This window comes from Chlorocebus sabaeus, chromosome 24 (assembly GCF_047675955.1).
Source record: "Chlorocebus sabaeus isolate Y175 chromosome 24, mChlSab1.0.hap1, whole genome shotgun sequence".
Lineage (NCBI taxonomy): Eukaryota > Metazoa > Chordata > Mammalia > Primates > Cercopithecidae > Chlorocebus > Chlorocebus sabaeus.
In genome coordinates this window covers 30,966,906-30,994,898 of record NC_132927.1, presented here as the reverse complement: position 1 = coordinate 30,994,898, position 27,993 = coordinate 30,966,906, and the positions used below count along the sequence as shown (strand labels likewise).

The following is a 27,993-nucleotide window of genomic DNA, read 5'->3' as shown; positions in this document are numbered from 1 at the left end:
AACTCCTTTATATAAACTAGAGAAGACACAATTACTTTAAGCAGAATTAAGTTTTTTCTTAATTGCTCTCCAGATTACATCAAAGGTAAAACATTTAGTGATCTTAAGACTTTAACCTCCTCAAATTTTCAATGGATTGCCTTTCAGAATGATTTTTCTAATTAACGTGAGAGGAAATCTAGCTAATAAAAGGCCAAACTCATAGATTCTTTTCAAGAGTTGAATGAATTTTTATGTATCAATACAGATGAATTTCAGTATTCATTCACTAAGCAGAAAGGAATAATCAATTTTTATCATCCATGTACCATACAAATATGAAGTTAAAATAGAATTTTCATTGATGGCCAATACTGTAGATTCCATGTTATAATGAATTCCAAGATCATCAATTTCTGCATCTTTAGTAGAAAGTGTACTTTTCAGTGTTACAATGTCTTCAAAGAGTCTTCGGTTTGTCTTTATCTTGCTCTTTTTGACTGCAAAGTGCAAAAGATTCCTGAACAAACTGCCTGCACATCGGGCACTGCTGAAAATACTTCACGCAGCCATCACACAGGCAGGTGTGTCTGCATGGTAAGAGCACCCAGTTCACAGTCCCATTCTGGCAAACAACACAGTCCTTGCTGTTCTCCTCCGATGGCTCAACTTCACTTTCAGAAAGTCCCACCTTTTCCAACAAACTTCTGTCTGTGTTTTTTTCTTCTGATGAGGAATTGTTGGAGGGAGTGAAATTATTATTTGCAGACATGAAAAGTTGCTGAAAATCAAAGACATAAGTTTAAAGATTATTATAAATAACAATTACTCTTTAAAACTGGGGGTCATAAGAAGATGCTCAAAATTTATGAGCTAGCAAATCCAATTGTAAAGAATAGTTATCTTCTATAATTATTAACTGAAAAATACAATCATCTTTTCATAAACGGCCATTCTTTGAAACTCTGTAAACAAAAGAGACAGAGATAAGACTACAGGGTACGACTTACCTTAAGATCATGAAATTGACCTTGAGCCAAGAGTAAATATTGATACAATATTCTGCAGGATAGTTTATAAGTCCTATCAGGAATATGAATCACTGACACCATGGAAATCTAAAATAAAAATTGAACACTGGTCAGTACTTAAAATCTTTACATTGTTTCACAAATATGTGAAAAATGATTTTCAACTGCTTCTAGACACTTTGTCTTCTGCCAAAAAAAAAAAAATGCTTCTCAAAAATAAAAGGCTGATAAATTAGAAAACTTGCATCGATCTGATTAAATCATAATCACTACAGAGGAATCAGTTACTGACATATTTTTGGCAGAGTTATTTTAATTGTACTCAAATTTACAAATTTAATGTGATCACAATGGACAAAGGAATCTTTGAGGGGACTGAAAAACGAAATGAAGGAGAGGAATTAAAGTCAGTATTAAACAGTCTTTTAAGAAGCTTGGACGTACGGGGACCAGAGAAAACACTTTTGTTTAGAGAGCTACATGCATTGACTCTAAAATTCTCATATAGAAAAATGAACACAAAAGAAGAGCTAGAAAAATACTGAAAAGAGACAGCCATGAGGGCGACTAGCCCCGTCAGATAATAAAACAGACTACGAAGTCTTTAAAATTAAAACAGTATGGTACTGGCACATGAATAGACAGATGGATGAAACAGGATAAACAGTCCAGAAACAGACCTAGTTATGTATAAAAATATAATAAAGGTGTCATATCAAATCGCCAGAGTTTTTTTAATAAACAGTATTGGGACAACCGGATAGCTATGGGAAAAATATATAATTAGATGCATTCCTCATACCATACATAAGAATAAACTCCAGACACATAAGAGATCTAAATGTAAAAAATAAAACTGTACAAGTACTAGAAGAAAATGAATAAACTCCATTTTAGTCTCAGTGTAAGGAAAGACATTAACTATGACTCAAAACCCAGAGTAAATACACTTGACTATATAAGAATTAAAAATATACATGATAAAAAGCACCATAAACAAAGTCAAAACACATGATGAACTAGAATATTCACAAGGTGTGTCACAGATTAAAGGTTAATATTCCTAATTTATGAAGAACTTTTAAAAACTGAAGAAAAATGGCCAAAAATCCTATAGAAAAATGGGCAAAAGACAGGGACAATTCATAAAAAGATATAAACATGAACTATGACCATACTAAAAGATGTTTAATTAAAATTAATACTGCACCACTGTTCACTCATCAGAGTGACAAAAATTCAAAAGCTTGTCAATGAACTCTGTGGAAATACACTCTCATATACTGCTGGTGGAAATGTTTTTTTACAAAAAGGTACAATTCCAATGACAATATCTAACAAAACAACATGCATTTACACTTCAACCATACAATTCCAACAATATTAAGATATGTATATACGGATTATTCAGCATAAGATTATTTGTTACTGCAGAATATTAGAAACCACCTGAATGTCCAAGCACAGGAGACTGGCAGAATAACTATGGAATATGCACAGCATACACACAGTGAGGTGTTACGCAGCTAGCAAAAAAAAAAAAAAGTGAAGATAATCTCTGCAAACTGGTGTGCAGTGATTTCCAGATTTTCTGAAGTGACAAAAAGTAAAGTACAAAACAGCATACATAGCATAGAGAATGTGCTATCTTTTGTGTAAGAAAAAAAGAGAAAATAAAAAACGGCAGATAAATCGGAAAACAACAATTATCTCTAAGGACTGGGGTGTGTGGGAATGGAGAGGAAGGGATACGGAAGAAAACAACATGAATATATTTATTTGTAAGGTTTTCTGACTTTTGAGAGAATCCAAGTAATCTATGGACACAGTTTGACTACAAACCCTCAGTTTTGGCAGGAAGCACAGGGAAATGGCAGTTTGAACACCAAAATAATTAAATTCAGTCATGAGTTATAAAACACTGGGGGAAAAATTCATGAGGCCATAGAGACAACAGATAAGCAAACAAACAAATGGGAGAGACAGGAAGTCTCTTGCTTGTTGTAGAATGCCAAGAACTGACTGGAGGGAGGGCTGGAGTTGGAAAATAATTATTTTGCAACCATCACAGTAAAGATGAAATCTGGCAAGAATCATCAATGGATGTTAAATCTAGGACAAAAAAATTTTTTTAAATAAAAAGCAGGATATTTACATGATCTTACAGTGCCTCCTCACAGACCAAGGGGGAGAAAAAAACAGAAGAGTGGAGAAATCAGATAACACCTTGACTAAGAGATCAAAATTAACATGACCAATTAGAGAAAAGAACATTGCATGCTTCTAGAGGTGGCACTCTGAAAACGACACATTACCCGGGAAGCTCACTGGCTGCAGCTGCATAACTTTGATCTGATCGTAAGAAAAATCAGACAAACAAAATGAGAATCTTTTAATTTACAAAAAGGGTGTGTGGGTGTGTGTGTGTGACTATATCCTTAAAAACTGCTCATGTCATAAAAGACAGAGTATGGAAATGTTCCAGGCTAAAGGAAGCTAAAGATCCATGACAAATACAAAGTCTGGCTCTAGACTAGAACCTGAACTGGAGAAGAAAATTGCTTGTGAATTGGATAAAATACTGTATCAATGTTAAATTTATAAAGAAGATGACTATACTGTGGTTATATAAGAAAGCATCCTTATTTTTAGGAAATACACACTGAAGTATTTAGGTGTAAAGAATCATCATGTATGCAACTTATTCTCAAATCATTGATTTAAAATATATATACAATCATATATATGTGTATGTATAAACATATGAGCAGGCTGGGTGTGGTGGCTCACGCCTGTCATCTCAGCCCTTTGGGAGATCACGGTGGGAGGACTGCTTGAGCTCAGGAGTTTGAGACCAGCCGGGGCAACACAGTAAGACCCAATCTTTAAAAAAAAATTTTTTTTTAATTTAGCCTAGCACAGTGGCGCATTCCTGTAATCCCAGTTGCTTAGGAGGCTGAGGCAGGATGATCACTTGAGCTCAAGAGGTTGAGGCTGCAGTGAGCCATGACTGTGCCACTACATTCCAGCCTGGTGACAGAGCAAGACCCTCTCTCTCTCAATCAATCTAATCAACACATACATACATACATACATACATAAATGGGCAAACAATAATGCAAAGGACAGAAATGTTAACAACAGGAGATTCAGGTACAGGGTACATGGGTGTTCTTTTACTTTTTTATTTTTGCAACTTTTTGAAATTATGTACAAATAAAAAGTTTTAAAACCCTACATTAGTTGCAAAAACACAATATTCTTTACAAGATCTATTAATTTAGTAATGGCATCAGAGGCTTTTAATACTAAATCAAAATGACAGGGTTAGTAGAAAATAGTAGTTACCACTTCATACTGACAATTTTGTTGGCTAGGAGCAGTGGCTCACACCTGTAATCCCAGCACTTTGGGAGGCCGAGTTGGGTGGATCACGAGGTCAGGGGTTCAAGACTAACCTGCCAACGTGGTGAAACCCCATCTCTACTAAATATACACAAATTAGCCGGGCATGGTGGTGTGTGCCTGTAATCCCAGCTACTCGGGAGGCTGAGGCAGGAGAATTGCTTGAACCCAGGAGGCAGAGGTTGCAGTGAGCTGAGATCGCGCCACTGCACACCAGCCTGGGCGAAAGAGCAAGATTCTGTCTCAAAACAAAAAAACAAAAACAAAAAACAAACAAAAAACAAACCAATTTTGTCATTTGATTTAATATTAAAAGCCTCTGAAGCTATTATCATACTAGTTATATATGTAGCTGTGGGTAAATATTTAATATGAAAAAAATGTTCGAATATACTATTAAGTGAAAGCAGGTCACAAAATAGTATAAAATGTATCACTTTAGCCTGTTTTTTTAAAATTACATATATAAAGATTTGGAAAGATAAAAATATTCACAGTTATAATTTTTGGATGATAGAATACAGATTATTATACTTCTCTCCTTTTGGCTTATCTATACTTTCTAATTTTTTTTCCTGACACAAATGTATTATCTGAATAATACAGAATAAAAGCCAATGTAATTAAGTAAAAATGAAAAAATGTTAAAGTCAAAATTTTGTAGTAACAATTCCTGCTTTCCTTTTTTTAACCTAAAACAACAAACTGGTTCCTAATTGTACTACCTAAATATAATTCTTTGCTGTTAAAATAAAAATGATATTTTAGTAATAAGTTTTTTAAAAAATATATAGTCCCTGACCCATAGATAAAATACTCAAAAAACACATATGAAAAAGAAATAGGAAATGGTCCATTTGTTTTTAAAATTATAAACAGAGAACATTAATACAAAATACACTAATAAATGTATTTGAGTGCCAATATTACCCCCAATCTGAGAAATAAGAGACAAGAGAAGCAAGGAATAACAGAAAAAAAGGAGGGAGCCCACAGATGACAATAAAAGATACTCAAAAGGACCCAGACACAGAGACATACACAAAGTACAAGAGAAGACGGCTGTTAACCCTTGGGAGATACTCAGGCTCCCCTATGGGAATAAGCCTCCCATAATTACAGCTGGGCCACACAGCCTTCATCCAGTGTGATCAGGGACCTGATAACAAACCCTTCTCTGGCCTACAAGGCCACTGAACTGAAAACACACACACATACAAATGGTTAAAATGGCAAACTTTATGTTATATATATTTTACCACACAGATGCACAATCACTCCCTGTTTGGACAGGGGGAAAAAGTTAGAAAAAAAAAAGACCCTGAGCACCTAGAGTAGACAGCACTATCGGTGAAGGGAAAAGGAATGCAAGGTGGAAGCTGGGAGGGAAAATGACTGCGATATGATCCTTTTGTGTTGAACCAAAGGAAAAACGAGAACAGAACCCAAGAAACTTAGAAGAGAGGGCACACACAGTGGGGGCAGAAGGGCTTCCTTACCCAAGCACACAGGGTCAAGAACAAAGAAGCTGGAAATAGGAGACACCAACTTAATATGTTTTATTTATCTCTATCTGAAACGGAGAGAAAGGAGGGAGGAAGCCAGAAGGCCTGTCATGCACACTAAGGTGCATGCAAGGTACAGCTAAGGGGTTTTGCTGTCAAGCTCCGTGAGGTTCACTAACACTGCCTAGTATGACTTTTTTTTTTTTTCTTTTACTTATCAAATATTTATTGAACCCCTATTGTGTCCTAGGCACTGTACTAGGTTCTGGAAATACACTACTGCTGGTATGACTTCTGTATTTTTATTGTATATATTTAAGGTGTACAACAGGATGTTATAATATATATATACCTAGTGAAATGGTTACTATAATAATGCAAATTAACATATGCATCATCTTACATAGTTACTTCCATTTTTTTGCATGTGGCAAGAGCACCAAAAATCCCAAAAGCAATACCATATTAATTATAGTCCTTATGCTGTACATTAGCTCTCTAGACCAGTTCATTTTATATATCTGCAACTTTGTCTCTAGTGACCTACATATCTCCATTTCCTTCCCCTCTGCTCCCCATGACTTGGAAAAAAATGGAACTTCAGTTTGAAAATATTAAAAACCAAAAACCTAGATGCTTAACTGCAAACGAGTAAGGAGAGTCCAGATTTCCCAAAGAGTCTGCACCTTCCAAAGCTCAATGTACACTTGTTGCAGGAAGATATTCCTGCTAAAAAAAAATACACTCAAAAAACAAAAACAAACAAACAAATAAACAAAAAATGCTCGGAGTCAAGCCCTTGTTCCATATCTTACTGCCTGAATGACTGGGATTTTTCTTGACTCTGTTTCAGTCTGTAAAAGGAGAATATTTGCCTTGTCCTAAGAAACCAGGTTGTTGGAAGAAAAAAATAAGTTAATGTTTGTGAACGTACTTTGCATATTACGAAGTATCACAAAACAATGTTACCATATGTTTATTAATGAATAATCTATATTAAACACTTTAAAAAAGTAGTCAATTGTGTGTAAGGACATTTTTACCATAATACAATTTCATTAAAAGTTTATTTCATGCCGGCTGGCCACGGTGGCTCAAGCCTGTAATCCCAGCACTTTGGGAGGCTGAGACGGGCGGATCATGAGGTCAGGAGATCGAGACAATCCTGGCTAACACGGTGAAACCCATGTCTACTAAAAAAAAAAAAAAAAAACCTAGCCGGGCGAGGTGGCGGGCGCCTGTAGTCCCAGCTACTCGGGAGGCTGAGGTAGAAGAATGGTGTAAACCCGGGAGGCGGAGCTTGCAGTGAGCTGAGATCCGGCCACAGCACTCCAGCCTGGGCGACAGATCGAGACTCCGTCTCAAAAAAAAAAAAAAAAAAAAAGTTTATTTCATGTCTAAGTTTCTATTATACTCGGATGATTGTCGAAGTTTCAGTCCTCTTAGATCTCTAAGATACTTTTAACTTCCTAATAGGAATCAACTACCAGACTGAAAAAATACTTAGCACATAATGAGAAAAGAAGATTACTATAATTACTGAAAATACAGGCACCAGACATATAAGATATATGTGCAGCAGGGACTTTGATGGAAACAAGGTGACTGCAAGCAGGCAAAAAAAAAAAAAAGAGTGGATACTATCTTAAAATTGAGCACTTTAGATCATTATTATGCTTATTTATTCAGTGCTAAACATGTTCAGAATAAACATGCTTCCCAGCAGACTATTTCTACACAGCAAATATGACAGAATACAGAATGATGAAATTAACTTAATTCAACCATTATATATCTTTTATTTTCCAAATAAAGTCATATTACTGTGATCCATAAGGCAAAAAAATGAGTCATACTCTGAAGGTACTGTTACACATATAAAAACTAAATAGGTATATAGTTTGTAAGCCAAATGCACATCCTCAGAAATTAAAACAAAACTTTTTCTATTATCAAATAATGAAGAACCACCATTCAAATCACTTAAAGGTAATGCTTCCAAATTTTTCAGTTACTTACAATATCATAAATTTCCCGGTCATCCTCATCAGCTAAGGTCAATAGCGCTACCAATGGATAGCGAGATCTGGGCACTGTGCCAAAGTCTTCAATTTTAGTATCTCTTGGTAACTGGCAATATAGTTCTTCTTTGCTATCCTTTTTAATACTTTTTGAAAATGTAAAGGCAAATTGCCACTATAACCATAAGAACAAAAATATACCAAAAACGATCAGTAAGTTAGCAACACTTTATCCATAAGAAGTCTAAGTTTCAGTGCTGATCGGTATATCAGATAAAAGGATACAAATACTGTTCCTGATAGAGATATTCACTATACAGAGCATCTTCTAATGCTTGGGGAGTGCTTATTCTGAAGCAATAAACATGCTTCTGCAGAGCTTCATATAATTTTTGAACACTGCACCCCCAGTAGCATGTAAGGAGACTATCTTCAAGGCAATCTGTTGTCAAGGTTATGCCAGCTGTAAAATACAAAGGAGAAAGAATGAAAGTGATTTAATGTAACTTCTAATACAATCATACAGGGTGAGTAACAAAAGCTTCCTTTTCGATGCTGGCCAGGATGATGGCAGTTAAAAGAACCTGTTAAAGGGTATGCCTCCTATAAATGTCTGAGAGTCTCAGTAGCATTGATACATGACCATTTCTAATCATACTTAAGCAAAAATTTTAATTGGTAGGAACTTTGCGTAGGTAATTGGAGCAGGTTGTAATTTCAAATTATAGTAGAGTACTATATTTTATTCATTTAATCCTCATTGATGAACATTTGGATTTATTCCAGCATTTTGCTATGATAACTAATAGTGCTACAATGAATAGCCTTATACATACATCTTTTCACATTTTTGCTGGTAATACAATAATAAATAATCATTTTGTGTTTCTTGTTTTTTTCTTTTTCAACGTTTTAAAATATGCATTTTCTGTTTTTTCCTTTCCTGTCTACCTCCAGCTTTTTTAGTGCTCTACAATAAAGTACTAAGGAGCTATTAAAAGTGAATAGGGAGGCAGAGGTTGCAGTGAGCCGAGATCGTGCCACAGGGCGAGACTCTGTCTCTTTTAAAAAAAAAAAAGAACTGAGGCATATCAGAATATCTGCACATACTATTATGAAATGATCTTCAAAATATATTAGTAAATGAAAAAAAAGCAAGGTACAGAAAATTAAATATATATGCTACTGTTTATCTCACAAGAATGGATACCCATGTATGTGTTTGTTTACATTAAAAAAGAACAGGCTGGGTGTGGTGTTTCATGCCAGTAATTCCAGCACTTTGGGAGGCCAAGATGGGTGGATCGCTTGACCCAGGAGTTTGAGACCAGCCTGGGCCAACATGGCAAAACCATGTCTCTACAAAACATACAAAAATTAGCTGGCCATGGTGGCATGCACCTGTGGTCCTAGCTTCTTGGGAGGTTGACGTAGGAGGATCACGGCTGCAGTAAGCCAGGATCAGGCCACTACACTCCCACCCGGATGACAGAGTGAGACCCTGCTTCAAAAAAAAAAAGAACAATGGAAGGATAAGCCTTTTAAAACTCAACTTACAGCTTACAGAACATATAAAACTACCCTGTTTACCTGCTTTGTAAAAAGAAAAAAAAGCCAGAGTTACTTAAAAGATTTGTTTATAGACTTTGTATACTTAATTAAAGTGGGAAGAGTGTCAGAGACCTTTGACAATTGGAGATTAATCAGATTTTAAAATATCTCTGAAATTAATTTTAAAAAACTACAGAATCTATAAAATTATACTCTCCATAATCTTTTACAAACTTGTCCATTACATAAACTGAGGGAAGAATGTAATGATTTCCACTATCAGAAGATAGTGTCAGTACCCCATCAAAACTATTCTCCCTTTACTTTTTCCACTTTTTTTTTTTTTTGCAAGGAGTTTCCATTTTTATGTATTTTTTTTTGCCTTCTAAAACTCAGTACCCACACAACATCATTTGAGATCAACAGATGAATAGCCTTAACAAAATTGGGACACAGCTGTAAACCAGAAAATTCAGAATCAAAATAAGTGAAGCACATGGGTGTGGCATCTCTCAAACTGTCCTCACCCAGACTATCTATAACAAGCAAATAAAGCGGGGTTTAAGAGACAGCCTTGCAAAAAAGTGAAAAAATAAGGACTGTAGAAAATGTGCTACGCCACTAAAAAGGGAGAAATGATGGGGCAGAAAAGCCACAAACCTTCTTGAGGAAGGATCCCTGTGAGAGAAGAAGTAATAAAAACAAGGAGACCATTCATGAGGATAATAAAGCCAGAGTATTGGGAGATGAAAGTGTTAGGTTGGTGGCCGGGCGCGGTGGCTCAAGCCTGTAATCCCAGCACTTTGGGAGGCCGAGACAGGCGGATCACGAGGTCAGGAGATCGAGACCATCCTGGCTAACACGGTGAAACCCGTCTCTACTAAAAAATACAAAAAAACTAGCCGGGCGAGTTGGCGGGCGCCTGTAGTCCCAGCTCCTCGGGAGGCTGAGGCAGGAGAACGGCATGAACTCGGGAGGCGGAGCTTGCAGTGAGATCGTGCCACTGCACTCCAGCCTGGGCCACAGCGCGAGACTCCATCTCAAAAAAAAAAAAAAAAAAAAAGAAAGTGTTAGGTTGTAGGGAATGGAGGTTCACAAACGCCTCCAAACATGCCATGTACGTTGTGTTTTTTTCCTAACCCTTTTGCTTTAATGTTAGCTCTTACCAGGGTGAATAAGCTAAAATATAAGGAAGCTATTTACAAAAAGATAGCAGAATTTCTGAATCAAATTAATTCAACTCAACTAATATATATTGAGTACCTAATTTACGATTTCATTAAAGACTCTATATTGCAGACATGGAAACACAAATCCAAATATATCATTACATAACAACAACAACAACAAAATCCCAACAACCCACCCCTAAGTAAACAGAACTAAATGACTAAGATTAAAATGGATTCTCTGGTTTTCTTTTTTTTTAAATTATAAATTTTAAAGTATGGCTAGGGCGCAGTGGCTCACGCCTGTAATCGCAGCACTTTGGGAGGCCGAGGTGGGCAGATCATGAGGTCAAGAGATTGAGACCATCCTGGGTAACACAGTGAAATGCTGTCTCTACTAAAAATACAAAAAATTAGCCGGGCATGGTGGCATGCACCTGTAGTCCCAGCTACTCAGGAGGCTGAAGCAGGAGAATTGCTTGAACCTGGGAGGCAGACATTGCAGTGAGCCAAGAATGCACCACTGCACTCCAGCCTGGGCAACAGAGCGAGACTCCGTCTCAAAAACAAATAAATAAATACAAACAAAAATCTTAAATATAAATAAAAAGCATGTGTGTTGTTTTTGTTTTTTGAGACAGGGTCTCACTCTGTTGCCCAGGCTGGAGTACAGTGGCATTAGCTCACTGCAGCCTTAACCTCCCAGACTTAAGCAATCCCCCAGCCTAAGCCTCCCGAGTAGCTGGCACTAACAGGCATGTGCCACCATACCCAGCTAATTTTTGTATTTTTAGTAGAGATGAGGTTTTGTCATGTTGGCCAGGCTGGTCTTGAACTCCTGGACTCGAGGATCCACCTGTCTCAGCCTCCCAGAGTACTAGGATTACAAGCATGAGCCACCACGTGTCGCCTCTGGTTTATTTTCAAGTTAAATCAGGTCTCTAGATTATTCAGTCTTCTCTGCTATATGTCAGGCAGTTTGGGTACAGTGGTGAAAAAAAGATTATTAAACTATCTACACACCAAATGAAATAACTTTTTTAAATGTCACAAATATTGTTACAATATTATTTTAATGTTCTGTGTAGACATCTTTAATGATACCCACTTTTCCATTTGTTTAAAATTCATTAAACAAATGAATTTTACTCTGCTAAGTATAATTCCTACCAAAATCCTTCTCTTTATTTCCCCATACAAGAAAGATAATAAATGATACGCATTGGTATTTTAAAAATTAAAATATTTCAGTATTCATGCTGTACGTCCGCACATTTAAAGAATTTTTCATGACTTCAGTAATGCTACTGTTGGTTAGCACCTAGTGTGCAGGCATAGCTAAGAGGGCTACTTACTGGCTAACTTTTCATTTGCCTCAAACATTTGCAGGGCTGGCTCTATTTGTGACTATTTCTGCCTGAAAAGCAGATTGATGGATTTCCTCACACTTTCTGCCTCACAAGTGCCCTGTGTTTTGCTCATAATGTATCAGCTCTTCTTAGTTTTTCAGTGTAGTTTCAGACCTGTGGAACTGTACTGCAGGAAGAAAGGCCTTGCAGTGGGTAGGTGTTTCATTGTGGGTCCTGCTCAAGAGCCAGATGTGACACTGTAGCAGTTTCTAGCCTATGGTCACAGAGGTGGGAGGTTATCGAATCGCCACTATTCTGTACACTTTATTTTTTATTTTATTTTTTGAGACAGAGTCTCACTCTGTCACCCAGGCTGAAGTGAAGTAGTGTGATCATGGCTTACTACAACCTCGACCTTGTGGACTCAAGTGATCCTCCCACCTCATCCTCTTGAGTAGCTGGTAGCTGGGTGTACACTTCAATCAGTAATCAGGCATGCACAACCAACTATCTTTTAAACAAATTAGTTTTCTATGTGTCATATCTTAAAATTTGGTTTTCCCACATGAAAAATGTCAGAATGAACTGTTATCTATTACAGGGATGGAGTGGGGAGAGGAGTGGCCAAGATCCTAGTTTCCATCAATTCACAGGGTAATAGTATTTACAGCTAAAGAGGATGAATAAGAAATTCTGTAATTTTTGAGGCCAAGAATGGTGGGTCACGCCTGTAATCCCAGCACTTTGTGAGCCTGGGGCAGAAGGACTGCTTGAGGCCAGGAGTTTGAGACCAGCCTGGGTAACACAGCAAGACCCCATTCCCCCTCAAAAAAAAAATTTTTTTTTTTTTTTAATTTAGCCAGGTATGGTCATGCACACCTGTAGTCCCAGCTACTCGGGAGGCTGAGGCAGGAGGACCACTTGAGCCCATGGTGTTGGGGCTGCAGTGAACTATGATCAGACTACTGCATTCCAGCCTGGGTGGAAGAGCAAGATCCTGTCTCAAAAAACAAACAAACAAAAAAACCAACATATATTTTTCCTTACAAATCAAGATTTACTTCAGCCTGATGATCTATATTGACTAAGTAAACTGACTTCTGACCAGTTATTAGATTCTGAGAGTTAAAGGCAGGAAGGATGAATAGACAAGAATGGTCCATAGACGCAAGGGAGCAGGATATTGCAAAGGAAGGTCAACTCTGTAAAATACTAGAGAGAGAGCATTAATTCAGCCCTGAAAGACTCTCACTGGATTTTATGACTGCTGGGGGTTGATAGTGCAGGGCAGAAGTCATAGAAAACCATTTCAGTAAAGGCACTGCACTGCACTGCACTGAAGAGTAAGAAAGAACCAGGCTAAGAGAAGGCAAATGTAAACAGCTTCTACGAAGCTGGCTGTGAGGGGAAGAAGAGAAATACGGCAGTAGCTAGAATAGGATGAAAAGCAGAGAAAGATCTAGTTTATTTGTTTTCAAGAAACCTGAAATGTAAGCAAGTATAGAAGGGACAGGGTATCGGTCCAGAAAAAAAGCTACAGAACTGTATCTAGAACTGCCAACTCTTTATTTCTATTGAACTGTCACAAAAGAATTTCAAAGTCCAAAAGTTCAAAACTGAATTCATTGCCTTTCTTCTGAAACTTGCTATTCTTTCTGTACTCTTCATTTTGTAAAAGGATCTGGCTATGGAGTACCCACAGGAAGAACCTGAGTCTTCTTAGACTCCTCTCTTACCTGTCCCATCCTATGCTTTAGCCATAACTACTGACTGTTTCTTTAATGTATCACTCCACTTCTCACCCAAGAGGTAAACGCTTATCTTTCAAGATTCTACTCAAAAAAAAAAAAGGAGGAATGAAGAAAAAAAAATAAGACAGACCCAGCATATTCTTTTTTATGAAGGCTTTCCTGAATATGCCTCTTCACCTTAACAAATTCAACCATATCTTTCTTTACAATTCTAATGGTTCCTATATGGTCCTGCAGACAACTTATTTTTCCAAGCAAGTACAAAAGCAAACAACTGCCATCTATTACCTACCATCTACAAAATAACATGTTATAGCAAAATAATTTATACCAAAATACCATAGTTTCAGATTAAATGACAATCATTCTGGCCATGTGCAGTGGCTTACACCTGTAAACCCAGCACTTTGGGAGGCTGAGGTGGGTGGATCATCTGAGGTCAGCAGTTTGAAACCAGCCTGGTCAACATGGTAAAACCCAGTCTCTACTAAAAAAACAAAAATTAGCCAGGCATGGTGGCACACGCCTGTAATCTCAGCAACTTGGGAGGCTGAGGCAGGAGAAACGCTTGAACCTGGGAGGCGGAAGCTATAGTGAACCAAGATTGTGCCATTGCACTCCAGCCTGGATGACAGAGTAAGACTGTCTCAAAAAAAAAAAAAAAAAAAGGGCCGGGCGCGGTGGCTCAAGCCTGTAATCCCAGCACTTTGGGAGGCCGAGACGGGTGGATCACAAGGTCAGGAGATCGAGACCATCCTGGCTAACCCGGTGAAACCCCGTCTCTACTAAAAATTACAAAAAACTAGCCGGGCGAGGTAGCGGGCGCCTGTAGTCCCAGCTACTCAGGAGGCTGAGGCGGGAGAATGGCATGAACCCGGGAGGCGGAGCTTGCAGTGAGCTGAGATCCAGCCACTGCACTCCAGACTGGGCGACAGACCAAGACTCCGTCTCAAAAAAAAAAAAAAAAGGCAATTGTTCTTCAAAAGGTTAGCAACCTTACATTAGCTGTATTTAGACATAACACATCATTTCTCACTTTACTACACACCAATAAAAACGACATAGTATCCTAACAGACTTCACTATTAACACCTGTAATACTTCATTCTGCTCCTTTGTATACACCTCTACCTCTGTTTACTAGGTGATAAATTCTTCAGGAGTAAAGTTTGTAACTTCCTAATCTTATCTTTATATCTGTCATATACAGTACAGCACCCGAAACAAAATAGTTGCCCAACAAATGTTTGTTAAAAGTCTAATGAAGGGAAAGAAATAGAGAAAGAAAATAAAAGGGCTAAAAAAAGAGGGCAAACAATGAGAGAAAATCTTTGGAAAATGGCCACCAACTTGTAATTGAAGCTGAAGATGGATTAGTGATCTCTAAGCCAAAAGGATTCTTGACTTGTCTCATTTGCTTTTTGAAAACTCTTGTGCTGAACTGGGTCTCTTCTGAATTTCTCAGAATTACTGGAACATCCCAACCAAACCTAAAAAAAGGTAAAAAATAAAATTATTTTAACAAATGTTGAAACTTCGTTATGTGTAAAATCTGTTGTTCTTCATTGGCTATTCCTTTTAGCATTAAGTGTCAGAAAAAGAGGTTAAATTTCTCAATTTATGTTATTTTAGAGATCCCACAGAACTGCAAAACAGTTGGCCCTCTGTATCAACCAACTGCACATCAAAAATATTTGGGGACGGGGGGAAGAATAAAAAATAACAATAAAAAATAATACAAATTCAAAAGCAATACAGTATAACCACTATTTACACAGCATTACATTTTATTAGGTATAAGTAATCTAGAGATAATTTAAAGTATACAGAAGGATGTGTGTAGGTTATATGTAAATACTATGTAATGTTATATAAGGGACTTAGGCATCCTAGAATATGGGGGTGGGGACCCTAGAATCAATCCCCCTTGGATATCAAGGACGGACTATGTATTGTTCAGCTGGCTGAATCAACATATTCTTGAAAACAAAGAGTTCTATTGTTAATACTGTTGATAACAACAAAGGAGAATGGAGATTATAGATAAATTATACTTAATATAACAGCAAACACATGAACTTACTGAATTTTTTTAAATGTGAAAAAGAAATATATACTCAAGAGGCAGACTATTGGCCGGGTGTGGTGGCTCATGCCTGTAATCTCAGCACTTTGGGAGGCCAAGGCAGGAGGATCACTTGAGGTCAAGAGTTCGAGACCAGCCTGGCCAAAACATAGTGAAACTCCATCATTAATAAAAATACAAAAATTAGCTGGGCATGGTGGCGTGGACCTGTAGACCCAGCTACTTGGGAAGCTGAGGCAGGAGACTCGCTTGAACCTGGGAGGCAGAGGTTGCAGTGAGCCAAGATCGTGCTACTGGACTCCAGCCTGGGCAACAGAGCAAGATTTCGTCTGTTAAAAAATAAAAATAAAAAAAACGCAGACTAATATGACTTATGGGACAACAGAACTTTTTTTTTTTTTTTTGAGATGGAGTTTGACTCTTATTGCCTAGGCTGGAGTGCAATGGCACGATCTTGGCTAACTACAACCTCTGTCTCCCGGATTCAAATGATTCTCCTGCCTCAGCCTCTCAAGTAACTGGGATTACAGGCGCCCATCATCAAGCCTGGCTAATTTTTGTATTTTTAGTAGAGACGGGGTTTCGCCATATTGACCAGGCTGGTCTTGAACTTCTGACCTCAGGTGATCTGCCCGCCTCAGCCTCCCAAAGTGCTGGGATTACAGGCATGAGCCACCACACCCAGCCAGGATAATGGAACTTTTAAAACACCAACTATAGCTCTTCATTTATATATCTTCTACTTTTAAATTTCATGTAAAAATGTAAACTCTGACAATGCACATGGAACAGAATTCAAAGGAAAATGAAAGGGGCTGAATTCAATTCCTAAAAAAATGAAAAAACAGCTAGTTTACTCAATTTACATAAAATAATCTAAAATTAATATACACCAGTTAAACTAAGAAACTTTAGTTTAAGACAGCACAGTTAGGGGCCTATTTGATGCACTCCCTTCTCTCCAAACACGTATCAGTGATAGATAAAAAATAAAAAGAAAAACTAAAGAGACCCCACAGATACCTAAGTCTCATATGCTTTAAGAAAAAAAAGACCCCGCTGAAATGAGTAAACAAACTGTGGTATATTTAAACAAAAGAATAGAAGTATTCAGCACTGAAAAGGAACCACTTATTGCTACAACCAAATGGATAAATTTCAGAAACATCGTGCTATGCATAAAGAAGCTTTACACAAAAGAATAAATGCTGTATGCTTCTCTAATATAAAATTCTAGATCAGGCACAACAAATTTATGGTAGAAATACAAATAAGAACAATGGTTGCTTCTGGAAGTACAGGAGTAGGACTGACTGGGAAAGAGTATAAGAAAATTGATGGTAATGTTCAGTATTTTGACAGAGGCTTAAGTTGTATAGATGATGTGTTTGGTAACACTTGGTAAATGGTACACTTAAGATTTGTACATCTTGGCCAGGTGCGGTGGCTCACACCTGTAATGCGAGCACTTTGGGAGGCCGAGGCGGACAGATCACAAGGTCAGGAGATCGAGACCGTCCTGGCTTACATGCTGAAACCCCACCTCTAAAATACACATACATACAAAAATTAGCCGGATGTGGTGGCGGGTGCCTGCAGTCCCAGCTACTCGGGAGGCTGAGGCAGGAGAATGGCGTGAACCTGGGAGGCAGAGCTTGCAGTGAGCCGAGATCACACTATTGCACTCCAGCCTGAGCGACAGAGTGAGACTCCATCTCAAAAAAAAAATAAATAAATAAGATTTGTATATCTTATATGTAAATGTTACTTCAAGAAACTATAAATAAAAACAAACACTGAACTCTAGTCAGTAATATGTAATGTTTTAGAACTTACAGGTGAAGAGTACAACTTACTTTGAAGGGCATCATGAAAGAAGATAGACCAGTATGTGGATACACAAGTGGATTAATGTGGACAGACATGTAATGGAGAAATTACAATAAAATGCTGATGGTAGAATCTAAGTGATGGGCACATGTGTGTTCACTGTACAATTCTTTCTAGTATTCTGTATGTTTGAAAATTTTTATAATAAAATGCTGGGAACAAATACCTTTATGGATCCAAAAAAAGCAAAGAAACAAAGTAATGAGTAAAGCTATGCCATGGTTTCATGGTTCTCAGTCCGGCAGCAGACAGTGGCAACAAAGCCTTCATGTATTAAGGAGACCAGCATAGGCTGTCTACTCCAGACAAGGGCCAGAGCCAGGTTTATAACTTGGAACCAGGAGCTGGATTAGGTCGATACCAATATAGGCAGAACTGTCGTTATAAGACTTGGTCCTAGGCTGGGTGCACTGGCTCCTGCCTATAATCCCAGAATTTTCGGAGGCTGAGGAGGGAGGAATGCTTGAGCCCAGGAGTTTGACACCAGCCTGGGCAACAATAGTGAGACCCCATCTCTACAAAAAAAAAAAAAAAAGAAAAGAAAATTAACCAGGCATGGTGGTATACACCTGTGGTCCCAGCTACGTAAGAGGCTGAGATGGAAGGATTGCTTGAGCCTGGGAGGTCAAGACTGCAGTAAGCAGAGATTGTGCCACTGCACTCCAGCCTGGGCTACACAGAGAGATTCTGTCTCAAAAAAAGAAAAAAGGCCAGGCACAATAGCTCACGCCTGTAATCCCAACACTTTGGGAAGCCGAGGTGGGCCGATCACCTGAGGTCGGGAGTTCAAGACCAGCATGAACAACATGGAGAAACCCCATCTCTACTAAAAATACAAAAAAATTAGCCAGGCATGGTGGTGCATGCCTGTAATCCCAGCCACTTGGGAGGCTGAGGCAGGAGAATCACTTGAACCCAGGAGGCAGAGGTTGCAGTGAGCCAAGATCACGCCATTGTACTCCAGCCTGGGCAACAAGAGTGAAACTCTGTCTCAAAAACAAAACAAAACAAAACAAAAAACAAAAACCTAGTCCTGATCTGGAGGTCTAGGAATCTGGGTATAAATAACTATAAAATGTTTGTGCAATCTATCCATCTGACAAAGGTCTAATATCCAGAGTCTATAAGGAACTTAAACAAATTTACAAGAAAAAAAAACCCCATTAAAAAGTGGGCAAAGGACATGAACAGACACTTCTCAAAAGAAGACATTCATGCAGTCAACAAACATATGAAAAACAGCTCAACATCACTCTGATCATTAGAGAAATGCAAATCAAATCCACAATGAGATACCATTTCATGCCAGTCAGAATGACGATTATTTTTCAAAAATCCAGAAACAACAGATCCGGGCAAAGTTGTGGAGAAAAATAAACACTTTTTTTTTTTTTTTTGAGACCAAGTTTCGCTCTTGTTGCCCAGGATGGAGTGCGATGGCACAATCTCAGTTCACCGCAACCTCCACCTCTCAGGTTCAAGCGATTCTCCTGCCTCAGCCTCCCAAGTAGCTGGGATTCCAGGCATGCACCACCATGCCTGGCTAATTTATTTTTTGTATTTTTAGTAGAGACTGGGTTTCTCCATGTTGGTCAGGCTGGTCTCAAACTCCCGACCTCAGGTGATCTGCCTGCCTTGGCCTCCCAAAGTGCTGGGATTACAAGGGTGAGCCACTGCACCTGGCCTAAAAGAAACACTTTTGCATTGTTGGTGGGAATATAAATTAGTTCAACTATTGTGGAAGACAGTATGGCGATTCCTCAAAGATCTAGAGGCAGAAATACCATTTGACCCAGCAATCCCATTACTGAGTATATACCCAAAGAAATATAAATCATTCTATTATAAAGATACATGCATGCATATATTTATTGCAGCACTATTCACAATAGCAAAGACATGGAATCAATCCAAATGCCCATCAGTGATAGACTGGATAAAGAAAATGTGGTACATAAACACCACGGAATACTATGCAGCCATAAAAAGGAACAAGGTCATGTCCTTTGCAGGAAAATGGATGAAGCTGGAAGTCGTTATCCTCAGCAAACTAACGCAAGAACAGAAAACCAAACATTGCATGTTCTCACTTATAAGTAGGAGCTGAACAGTGAGAACACGTGGACGTATGGAGGGGAAACAACACAGACTGGGGCCCGTCAGGGTGGGAGTTGGGGGAGGGAGAGCATCAAGAATAGCTAATGGATGCTGGGCTTAATATCAAGGTGACTGTTTGATCTGTGCAGCAAACCACCATGGCACACATTTACCTATGTAACAAACCTGCACACCCTGCACATGTACCCCAGAACTTAAAAGTTGAAGGAAAAAATAAAATAAAATAAAATGCTCAACTAAAAAAAATAATAATAATTGTAAAGTGGATAAACAGTGAGGGTGATAACAAAGGGAGAAAAAAAACAAAACAAAACAAATCTTCCACTAAAATTTAGGTTGAAAACTAAAGTTTCAAAACACACAAGTCTAACACTGAGAGACAACCAATAAAATTAACAAATGGAATAAAAGTTCACTTTCGATCACTCTGATTTTATAAAAGAGTTGGGTAAGACTGCTCTGTCCTGCCTAACAAAGCTGAAAAGCAAGCCTCTAACAGACTAAACTATTTCTGAGTAACTTAACAGTGACCCAGAATAAAGCTCAAGAATATTTAGAGGAATACAAAAATATCCAGCACCTAGTAAGGTAAAATTCACAATGTATAGCATCTGATAAAAAAAAATTACCAGGCATGCAAAGAAGCAGGAAAATATTACCCACAATGAGGAGCAAAACTCTATAGAAATAGATCCAGAAATCATACAGATACTTGAATTAGTAGACAAGGATATAAAAATAGCTCCTAGAACTATATTCCATATGTTTCAGAATAAAAGTAATGACTGCACATACGATATAGAGGCATGGAAGATATTTAAAAGGCCTAAATCAATATTTAGAGATGAAAAAGATAATGTTTTAGATTAAAAATATAGTGGATGAGATTAACAGCAGATTAGATAATGCACAATAAAAGATTAGTAATCTTGAAGACAACATAATAAAAAGTACTGAAATTGAAACACAGAAAGGAAAAAGACTGAACAACAACAACAAAAAGCATCAGTAAGCCAACTTTTAGGCAGCCACGTAACTGAAGTCTTAACATATCACTGAAGTTTGCAGAGGACAGATAAAGTATTTGAACACATTATGGCCAAAACCTTCCCCAACATGTTGAAAACTATGAAAACCTACAGACCCAAGAATCTCAATGAGCTCCAAGCAAAAGAAACAAAGAAAATTACATAAGGCACATAATAATCAAATTGCTTAAAACCAGTAATAAAGAGAAAATCCTAAGAAAAAGAAAGAAGATACACTACAGTAGCCAAAGAAAAGGAAAAAAGATATACTACACATAGAGGAACAAAGATAAGAATGACAGCTTTTTAATATTAATAAGAAGTAATGGAAGGCAGAATATCTTTAAAGAACTAAAAGGAAAAAAATCTTGTCAATCTAGAATTCTATACCTATATTTTTCCAAAGCAAAATAAAGACTTTGTCAAACATAACAAAAGCTAAAAGAATTCATCACCAACAGACTTGGACAACAAGAAAAATTAAAGTATGCCTTGGGAAGAAAAATGATACCAAATAAAAATCTGGATTGACACAAAGAAATAAATAGCAGTGAAATGGTAACTACATGAGGAATTATAACACTTTTCTTATATCTCTTTAAAATATGACCTGAAGGCAGATGGTGATAAGTTAGAGACACATAATAAACTTTAAAGCAACCACTAAAAAAAGTTATTGCTAATAAACCAACAAAGGAGATAAAAATGGAATCACATAAATTATTTAACTCATGCAAATGAGGGCTGAACAAAGGGGAAAAAGAAACAAAAAACAGACTAGCAAAATAAAAGAGGGGAAAAGAACCAACAAACAAAACAAACAAAAAACGAATAGCAAGATGGTGGAATCAAATCTAACAATATCAATAATCACATTAAATGTAAATGTTTTAAACTCCCTAGTTAAAAGACAAAGATTATCAGATTGGATAAAAACATAAGACCTAGCTATATGGTGCATACAAGAAATCCATTTTAAATAAAAAGACAAAAAGTGTTTACAAGTAAAAGGATGAAAAAAAGATGTATCTGCTAACACTAATCAAAAGAAAGCTGAAGTGGCTACATTAATACCAAACTAGATCTCAGCAAAGACTATTACCAGGATTAAAGAGGTCCATTTCAGAGTGATATAAGGGTCAATTCATCATGCACACAAAATAATCCTAAATGTTTATGAACCTATTAATAGAACTTCAAAATATGAAGCAAAAACTGATATAACTGCCAAGAGAAATAGATAAATCCACAATTATAGTCAGAAATTCTAATACTCCCCACCACTTCAATAACTGATAGCTCCAATATATAGAAAATCATTAAGGACATCAAAAACTTGAATAACACTATCAACCAATTTGACTTGACACTTATAAAACATCTCACCCAGCCGGGCACGTTGACTCACACCTGTAATCCCAGCACTTTGGGAGGCCATGGGCAGATCATGAGGTCAAGTGATCGAGACCATCCTGGCCAACATGATGAAACCTTATCTCTACTAAAAATTAAAAAAAAAAAATAGTTGGGTGTGGTGGTGCACACCTGTAGTCCCAGCTACTCTGGAGGCTGAGGCAGAAGAATTGCTGGAATCCAGGAGGCGGAGGTTGCAGTGAGCCGAGATCATGCCACTGCACTCTAGCCTGTTGACAGAGCGAGACTCCATCTCAAAAAAAAAAAAAAAAAAAAAAAAAAAAAACTCACCTAACAATAGCAGAATATGTATTATTTTTAAGTGCACTAGGACATTTACCAAAGAGAGAATATATTTGGATTATAAAACAACCCTCAATAAATCTACAAGATGTCAAATCATAAAAAGTATGCTAACCACAATGGAATCAAATTATAAATCAATAAGAGATATTTTTAAAATTTCCAAATATTTGGAAACTAAATAACAAACTTCTAAATAACTTAGAGGTCAAGAAAAAAATCAAAAGGGAAATTACTTTAAATCATGGCCCGAATAAAAATGAAGACATGTGTCAAAATGTGGGGAATGCTGATAAAGCAGTACTCACAGGGAAATTGGAAGGCACTAAACATTTCTGTTCCATCTCCTAGAAGAGATGGCCAAATACGGCATGTTCTCACTTTTAAGTGGGAGCTAAATGATGAGAACTCGTGAGCCCAAAGAAGGGAACAACAGATACTGGGATCTACTTGAGGGTGGAAGTTGGGAGGAGCAGAAAAGATAACTATTGGGTACTGGGATTAATACCTGGGTGATGAAATAATCTGTACAACAAACCCATGACACGAGTTTACCTATATAACAAACCTTCACATGTACCTCTGAACCTAAACGTTTAAAAACAACAACAACAACAGAAATCTCAACATTACAAAATACAGATCACCAATGAGTCCAAGTTTCAATCAACCAAACAAGCATGAATTAACGCTTTAGATGCAGAATTTCTTGAGAATATACCCAGATCAATAAATATGATCTGATCTAGAGTTACATTCTATTCTCTGGCTTACAATCCATCCTCACATATATTCCCCAGGATACCACAGATATAAGTTAGCAAAATTTTGCAATTCTTTTCAAGGACAGACTATTCCCAGTCAGATCAGATTTTGTCCCTATACTAGGCAGCATGCAGAGATCTGGGCCTCATGACAAGAAAATAGAGGCACGTCTTAAGTATGGATAGCCCTTTGCAAAGCAACTGCCCAAGGTGAGGTTATTACAGGATCTTCAAGCAAGAGAAGGCTAATTTTCTCACACATGGAAAGTAAGCAGCTTCTGTCAACAATGGAGGCTCAGAGTGACTGGAGTTTTTTTCAAGATTCTCAGCTCTGTCCACATCTACCTAGATGTCCCCATTCCAAGTCTCAGGGTTCTACTTCTTTCCAATCAATATTGTAAAGGAGACATTGACAAAGGTCAGGTAATTTTATTACTAGTGCAGTTAAAACTGTGTTCAGGCACCTGTCACCATGCCTGGCTAATTTTTGTATTTTTTGTAGAGACCGAGTTTTGTCATATTTCCCAGGCTGGTCTCGAACTTCTGGGCTCAAGCAGTCCTCCCGCCTCAGCCTCCCAAAGTGCTGGGATTATAGGCAGTGAGCCAAGATCATGCCACTGCAGTCCAGCTCAGATGACAGAGCAAGACTGTCTCAAAAATAAAATAAAATAAAACTGTGTTCAATTTTTAGCAAGTCTTTCTGTGGCTACACAAAATAAAGTGCTTTAGAACCACAGAAACTTTATGATTCTCTAAGATTTGACCCATCTAAAGCTTTGAAGACCTGAGTTTGACATTTTCTTTCTGTTAGTGCTCCAGTGAACACAGAGGCACCCATCTCACTTCTTCCTCAGTCCCTGTAGTCATCCTTACTGCCATAACAGTCAAGCACTTTAGCCACTTGGTCCTCCAGCACACAGCTTCAGAAATAATTTTGTCACAGTCAACCAAATGTATTAATTTGATTGTGATGCCACTACATGTTGTGGGTTACTTAGATTATTTCCCATTGGCAAAGAGCTACAGAAATTACCAAACCAACCCCCAAATTCTATCTTTGAAAGTTTTCTCACCAGAATCCCATTCTTAGTGGTAATTTCTTTATCAGTCAGGGTCCAGGCAAGAATCGGAAAATGCATCCATTATTTTAACAGAGAGATTTGATTTGATTTTTAAAGTTGCCAGCATCAACATCAAGAGAAATTTTCACATGAAAAATGTTAACCATATGTCGAAGAACTGAAAAGGCAAAAACAGGATGCTGAGTTACTACTTATGTGATAAGAAGTAGTAACAGCAGGAAGCAGCTATCACTCCTAGGACAAGGGAACAGAGAAAAGAGAATAAAGAGAATTTACTATAGTTTAGAAATGTGGAGGAAAGACTCTGTGGAGCTCAGGACTCAGATCTGAGGAAAGGATACTGGTATCTTTAAGGGAGTGCATAAGGCTGATTCTAGCAGAGTAGCAAAGCATAAACTGGAACAAGTGGGACCAAGTATTAATGCCAGAGTGAGGCACTATTGTGGCAAGTGACAGACAAGAAAAGGAATCAACAGGAAGCAGCAAGTCCCTTCATCCTCTTCCAGCCTTCCAGCCCCCTTCCCTTGTTGGCAAAGCCCCATAGGCAGTCAGCTTGCAAAGAAGAAATGTAGTTTAGAGTTCTGCCCTAGATTCACAAAGCAGAGGGTGGTATGAAGTTGAGGTCAACAGCTTAATAAACTGTAGTCAAGAGCAGGCCAGGAGTAGCTACTGGAGTCATGGTCCCTGATTATTTGAAACTGTTAAAGGATGTAAATGGACTTTTGGGCTTCTTTGTGCTCAGTGCCTGGCAGAAGCTATCAAAGATCACAGAAACCACTACACGGTGAAAGAAAAATACTGTATTTCTAGTTGCATGCTTCTTTGCTATTGCTATTGGGATTTCAATAATCATATGCTCCTGTTCTTTCTCCACTCCCACACAGTGCAGGTGGACATGGCAAACAGTGGAAGGAAGCAAACAGTGAAAAACCCAAGAGCAGTACTAAGGAAAAAAAGATGACAGAAAACACATGAACAGTAGGGATGGTATTATGGGAGGTGAAAACAAAACAAAACAATGACAAGGGTGAAAAACATGCATATTAACTAGTTTACCCTTCTGATGGGGTACTATTAGAAAGACGTTTTTAAGAGATTTAGATGGTGTCCAAGTTTTCATCATTTCTAGTCAATAAATATGTGGCCTTGGCTTAAGTTCACAAAAAAAACATAGTAAAAAGTTTATCTACATGGGCAAAGCTAACTCAGATGGAGAAAAGGGTTGTGTTAGGCACAAGATGACTGGTTAGGCCTAAATGAGGATGGAAGTGACTGGTATTTACATGGTCTTGTGGCCTTAGCAGTGCTTAGCCCAGACTTCCAAACGTTCTATGATTACATGGGCTTCTACTCGCGTAAAAGTCTTACCTAAATGGGGTGATTTGGCAATTATTAAATGTTCAAACCAAGTCTTAAAGCTGACTGAGCCAGGATTTAAACCTATGTCTGTCTGACTCCAAAATCTGTCTGTTAACCACTACAAACATGAGTCTCCTAACTATCTTCTTCCCAATACTAAAGACTGATATCTAAGATATCTAATTAGTTGGCCTATTTAAAATAAAAATTAAAGCACATAAGGCAATTATCAACTAGTTACTATTTTCCTTAGTGGAGGAAAATTATGCTTCATTAAGAGAGTAACACTAACATTATAGTCATTTAAAAATCTTGTGTTAAGACTGCTTTTTCCACATGGGCAACACCTTCCTAATTCCAATTACAAACTTTTGTGTAATGAACATTAGCAATGAAATCTGATGGATCAAGATAACCAACTGTGTTAAGATTGGTCTTTGTTTTCCAATCTTACCGCCACATGTAAGGAACTGGTATTTCCCATCCTCACCCACGTACAAGGCAAGGAATTCTATGCTGCATTGCTGGTAGGGTGAGGAGCAGTGTGGACCTGTTAAAACTTTGATTACTTCCTAAAGATGGCATATATTTTCAGAAACTGACACGGGCCCGTGTTCTTTAAGGCAATCACATATATGTGACCAAAGGCTATTTTAAAACTCGTTTTACATAGTCTTCTTTATTCACTAACATGATCTCTGCCCCTCTGTTGATGCTGTCTTCTCTGAAATGCCTTTTATTCCCTACTATACACATTTGACTCCATTTATTTTTCAAGATGATCATTCTCCAAAATCCAGCTCATGTCTCTCTTCAACGGAGTCCTCTCTGACCTCAGACCATGGCTGTTATCCACTTAGAACTGCTGTTTGATCTTTTTGTAACTATTATCTTCTCAAAGGGACTTTGGAGGCTGCGGCCTAGAAAAACTGTTGTGGGCTAGTTCCACGGTTTCGACTCGCTGTTATTTACAAGGCTTGTCTAAACATGATACAATAGCATCTCCTCAAGACAGAAATTGAACCTCTAGGCTAGAAGAATCGCTCAGCGGTTATCTAACAGACCATTCTCCTTGTCTCCAATAGGCAACTGTCCACCTTCGGTGTAACCTATTTCTAAGGTCTCTTCCAGCTCTAAAATTATGATTTTACAATTCTATCGACAAAATATTACTTCAAAAGGTGTGGAATGTATATAGAAACCATTAAATTCTCAAACGGTAACAGTTCAGTTAGAAGTTACTCTGAAGGATCTGAGACTAAGGGCTCCATTCAGGTCAGAATCACAACTATTAACCTCGCTTACTATCCAGTCTGTGCACTGTAGCACAGGTGACTGACTCATCCTGGACACACAGTAGGCCCGAATCCAGGACAGAAGCCTACTAGAGAAGCACTTTCTCCCAACACCAGGCCCAAGCCTTCCTGGCTGCTTTATCGCCTAGAAACAAAGCTGAGTAAAACACCCCAATGCGGTACCACCCCAAGATGCCCCAGCGACGCGGACCACACGGTGATGCAGGGCAGTGACGCAGGTGCAGAGTCCACTTTGTTTTCCTTCCAGAGAAAGTCGGAGTCCTAGGCACCTGGGGACACCGAATCCCCGACGTCCTCCGGCCCGTGGCCTCCGGCTCCTGTGCCCCCTGCAGGTCGTCGCGACCCCACTCCCGGGGTGTTCGCCCCTTCGTCTCTCACCCCTGGGACACTTACCATCCCAATACCAGACCGGTGGTCACGACGAAGCAGGTAAAGACCACTGCGATGTAGAAAAGCGGCGAGTATTCATAAAGCGTTACCAGAAACACCGCAGCCATCAGGGTCTCGCTCTGGACAGAGCCAGGCTCAAGCCGCGTAGCCCAGCCCAGCCCAGCCCAGCCCGGCTGAGCCCAGCCCGCCCGGCCAGGGTAAAAGCCACTACGGTGTGCCGAAGCGGACAAACTTTGTAGGTCCGCACTCGCCTGGGGTTCTCGCAAGCTAGACTTTAGGGCACCCTCGCCGGCAGCGGGAGCCGGCGTGCCAATCACGGCACCGCCTGCATGACACGCCACGCCCCTCCCGCTCCCGTCCCGAGCTATTGGCTAGGCAGACCGGGGGTGGGGGTCCCGACTCGCACCGCTCCAGACTCCCAGGATTGGTACCCAGCGGGCATCCTAGGGCCCAGCGGTCATTGCTGTTCCGCCAGCAAATTCT

At 38.5% G+C, this 27,993-nt stretch overlaps 1 protein-coding gene across 1 annotated transcript; it reads right to left on the bottom strand.

Moving 5' to 3' along the window:
• Window positions 1-40: 40 nt before the first annotated feature.
• CGRRF1 (cell growth regulator with ring finger domain 1) lies at window positions 41-27,753 on the bottom strand. The gene is made up of 6 exons (XM_007986730.3): window positions 27,514-27,753; window positions 15,112-15,251; window positions 8,227-8,404; window positions 7,940-8,087; window positions 990-1,097; window positions 41-760 (listed from the first exon to the last, which is right to left on the bottom strand). Exons 1-6 carry the CDS (start codon window positions 27,615-27,617, stop codon window positions 440-442), a joined length of 999 nt encoding a protein of 332 aa, XP_007984921.1. The 5' UTR covers window positions 27,618-27,753; the 3' UTR covers window positions 41-439.
• Between the last annotated feature and the right edge of the window lie 240 nt (window positions 27,754-27,993).

Coding starts and splice junctions, on each gene's coding strand:
- CGRRF1 (XM_007986730.3), bottom strand. CDS start 27,617: ATGGCTGCGGTGTTTCTGGTAACGCTTTATGAATACTCGCCGCTTTTC. Junction 15,252..27,513: donor ACCGGTCTGGTATTGGGATG/GTAAGTGTCCCA, acceptor ACCTTTTTTTAG/GTTTGGTTGGGATGTTCCAG. Junction 8,088..8,226: donor CTCTATCAGGAACAGTATTT/GTATCCTTTTAT, acceptor ATTTTCAAAAAG/TATTAAAAAGGATAGCAAAG.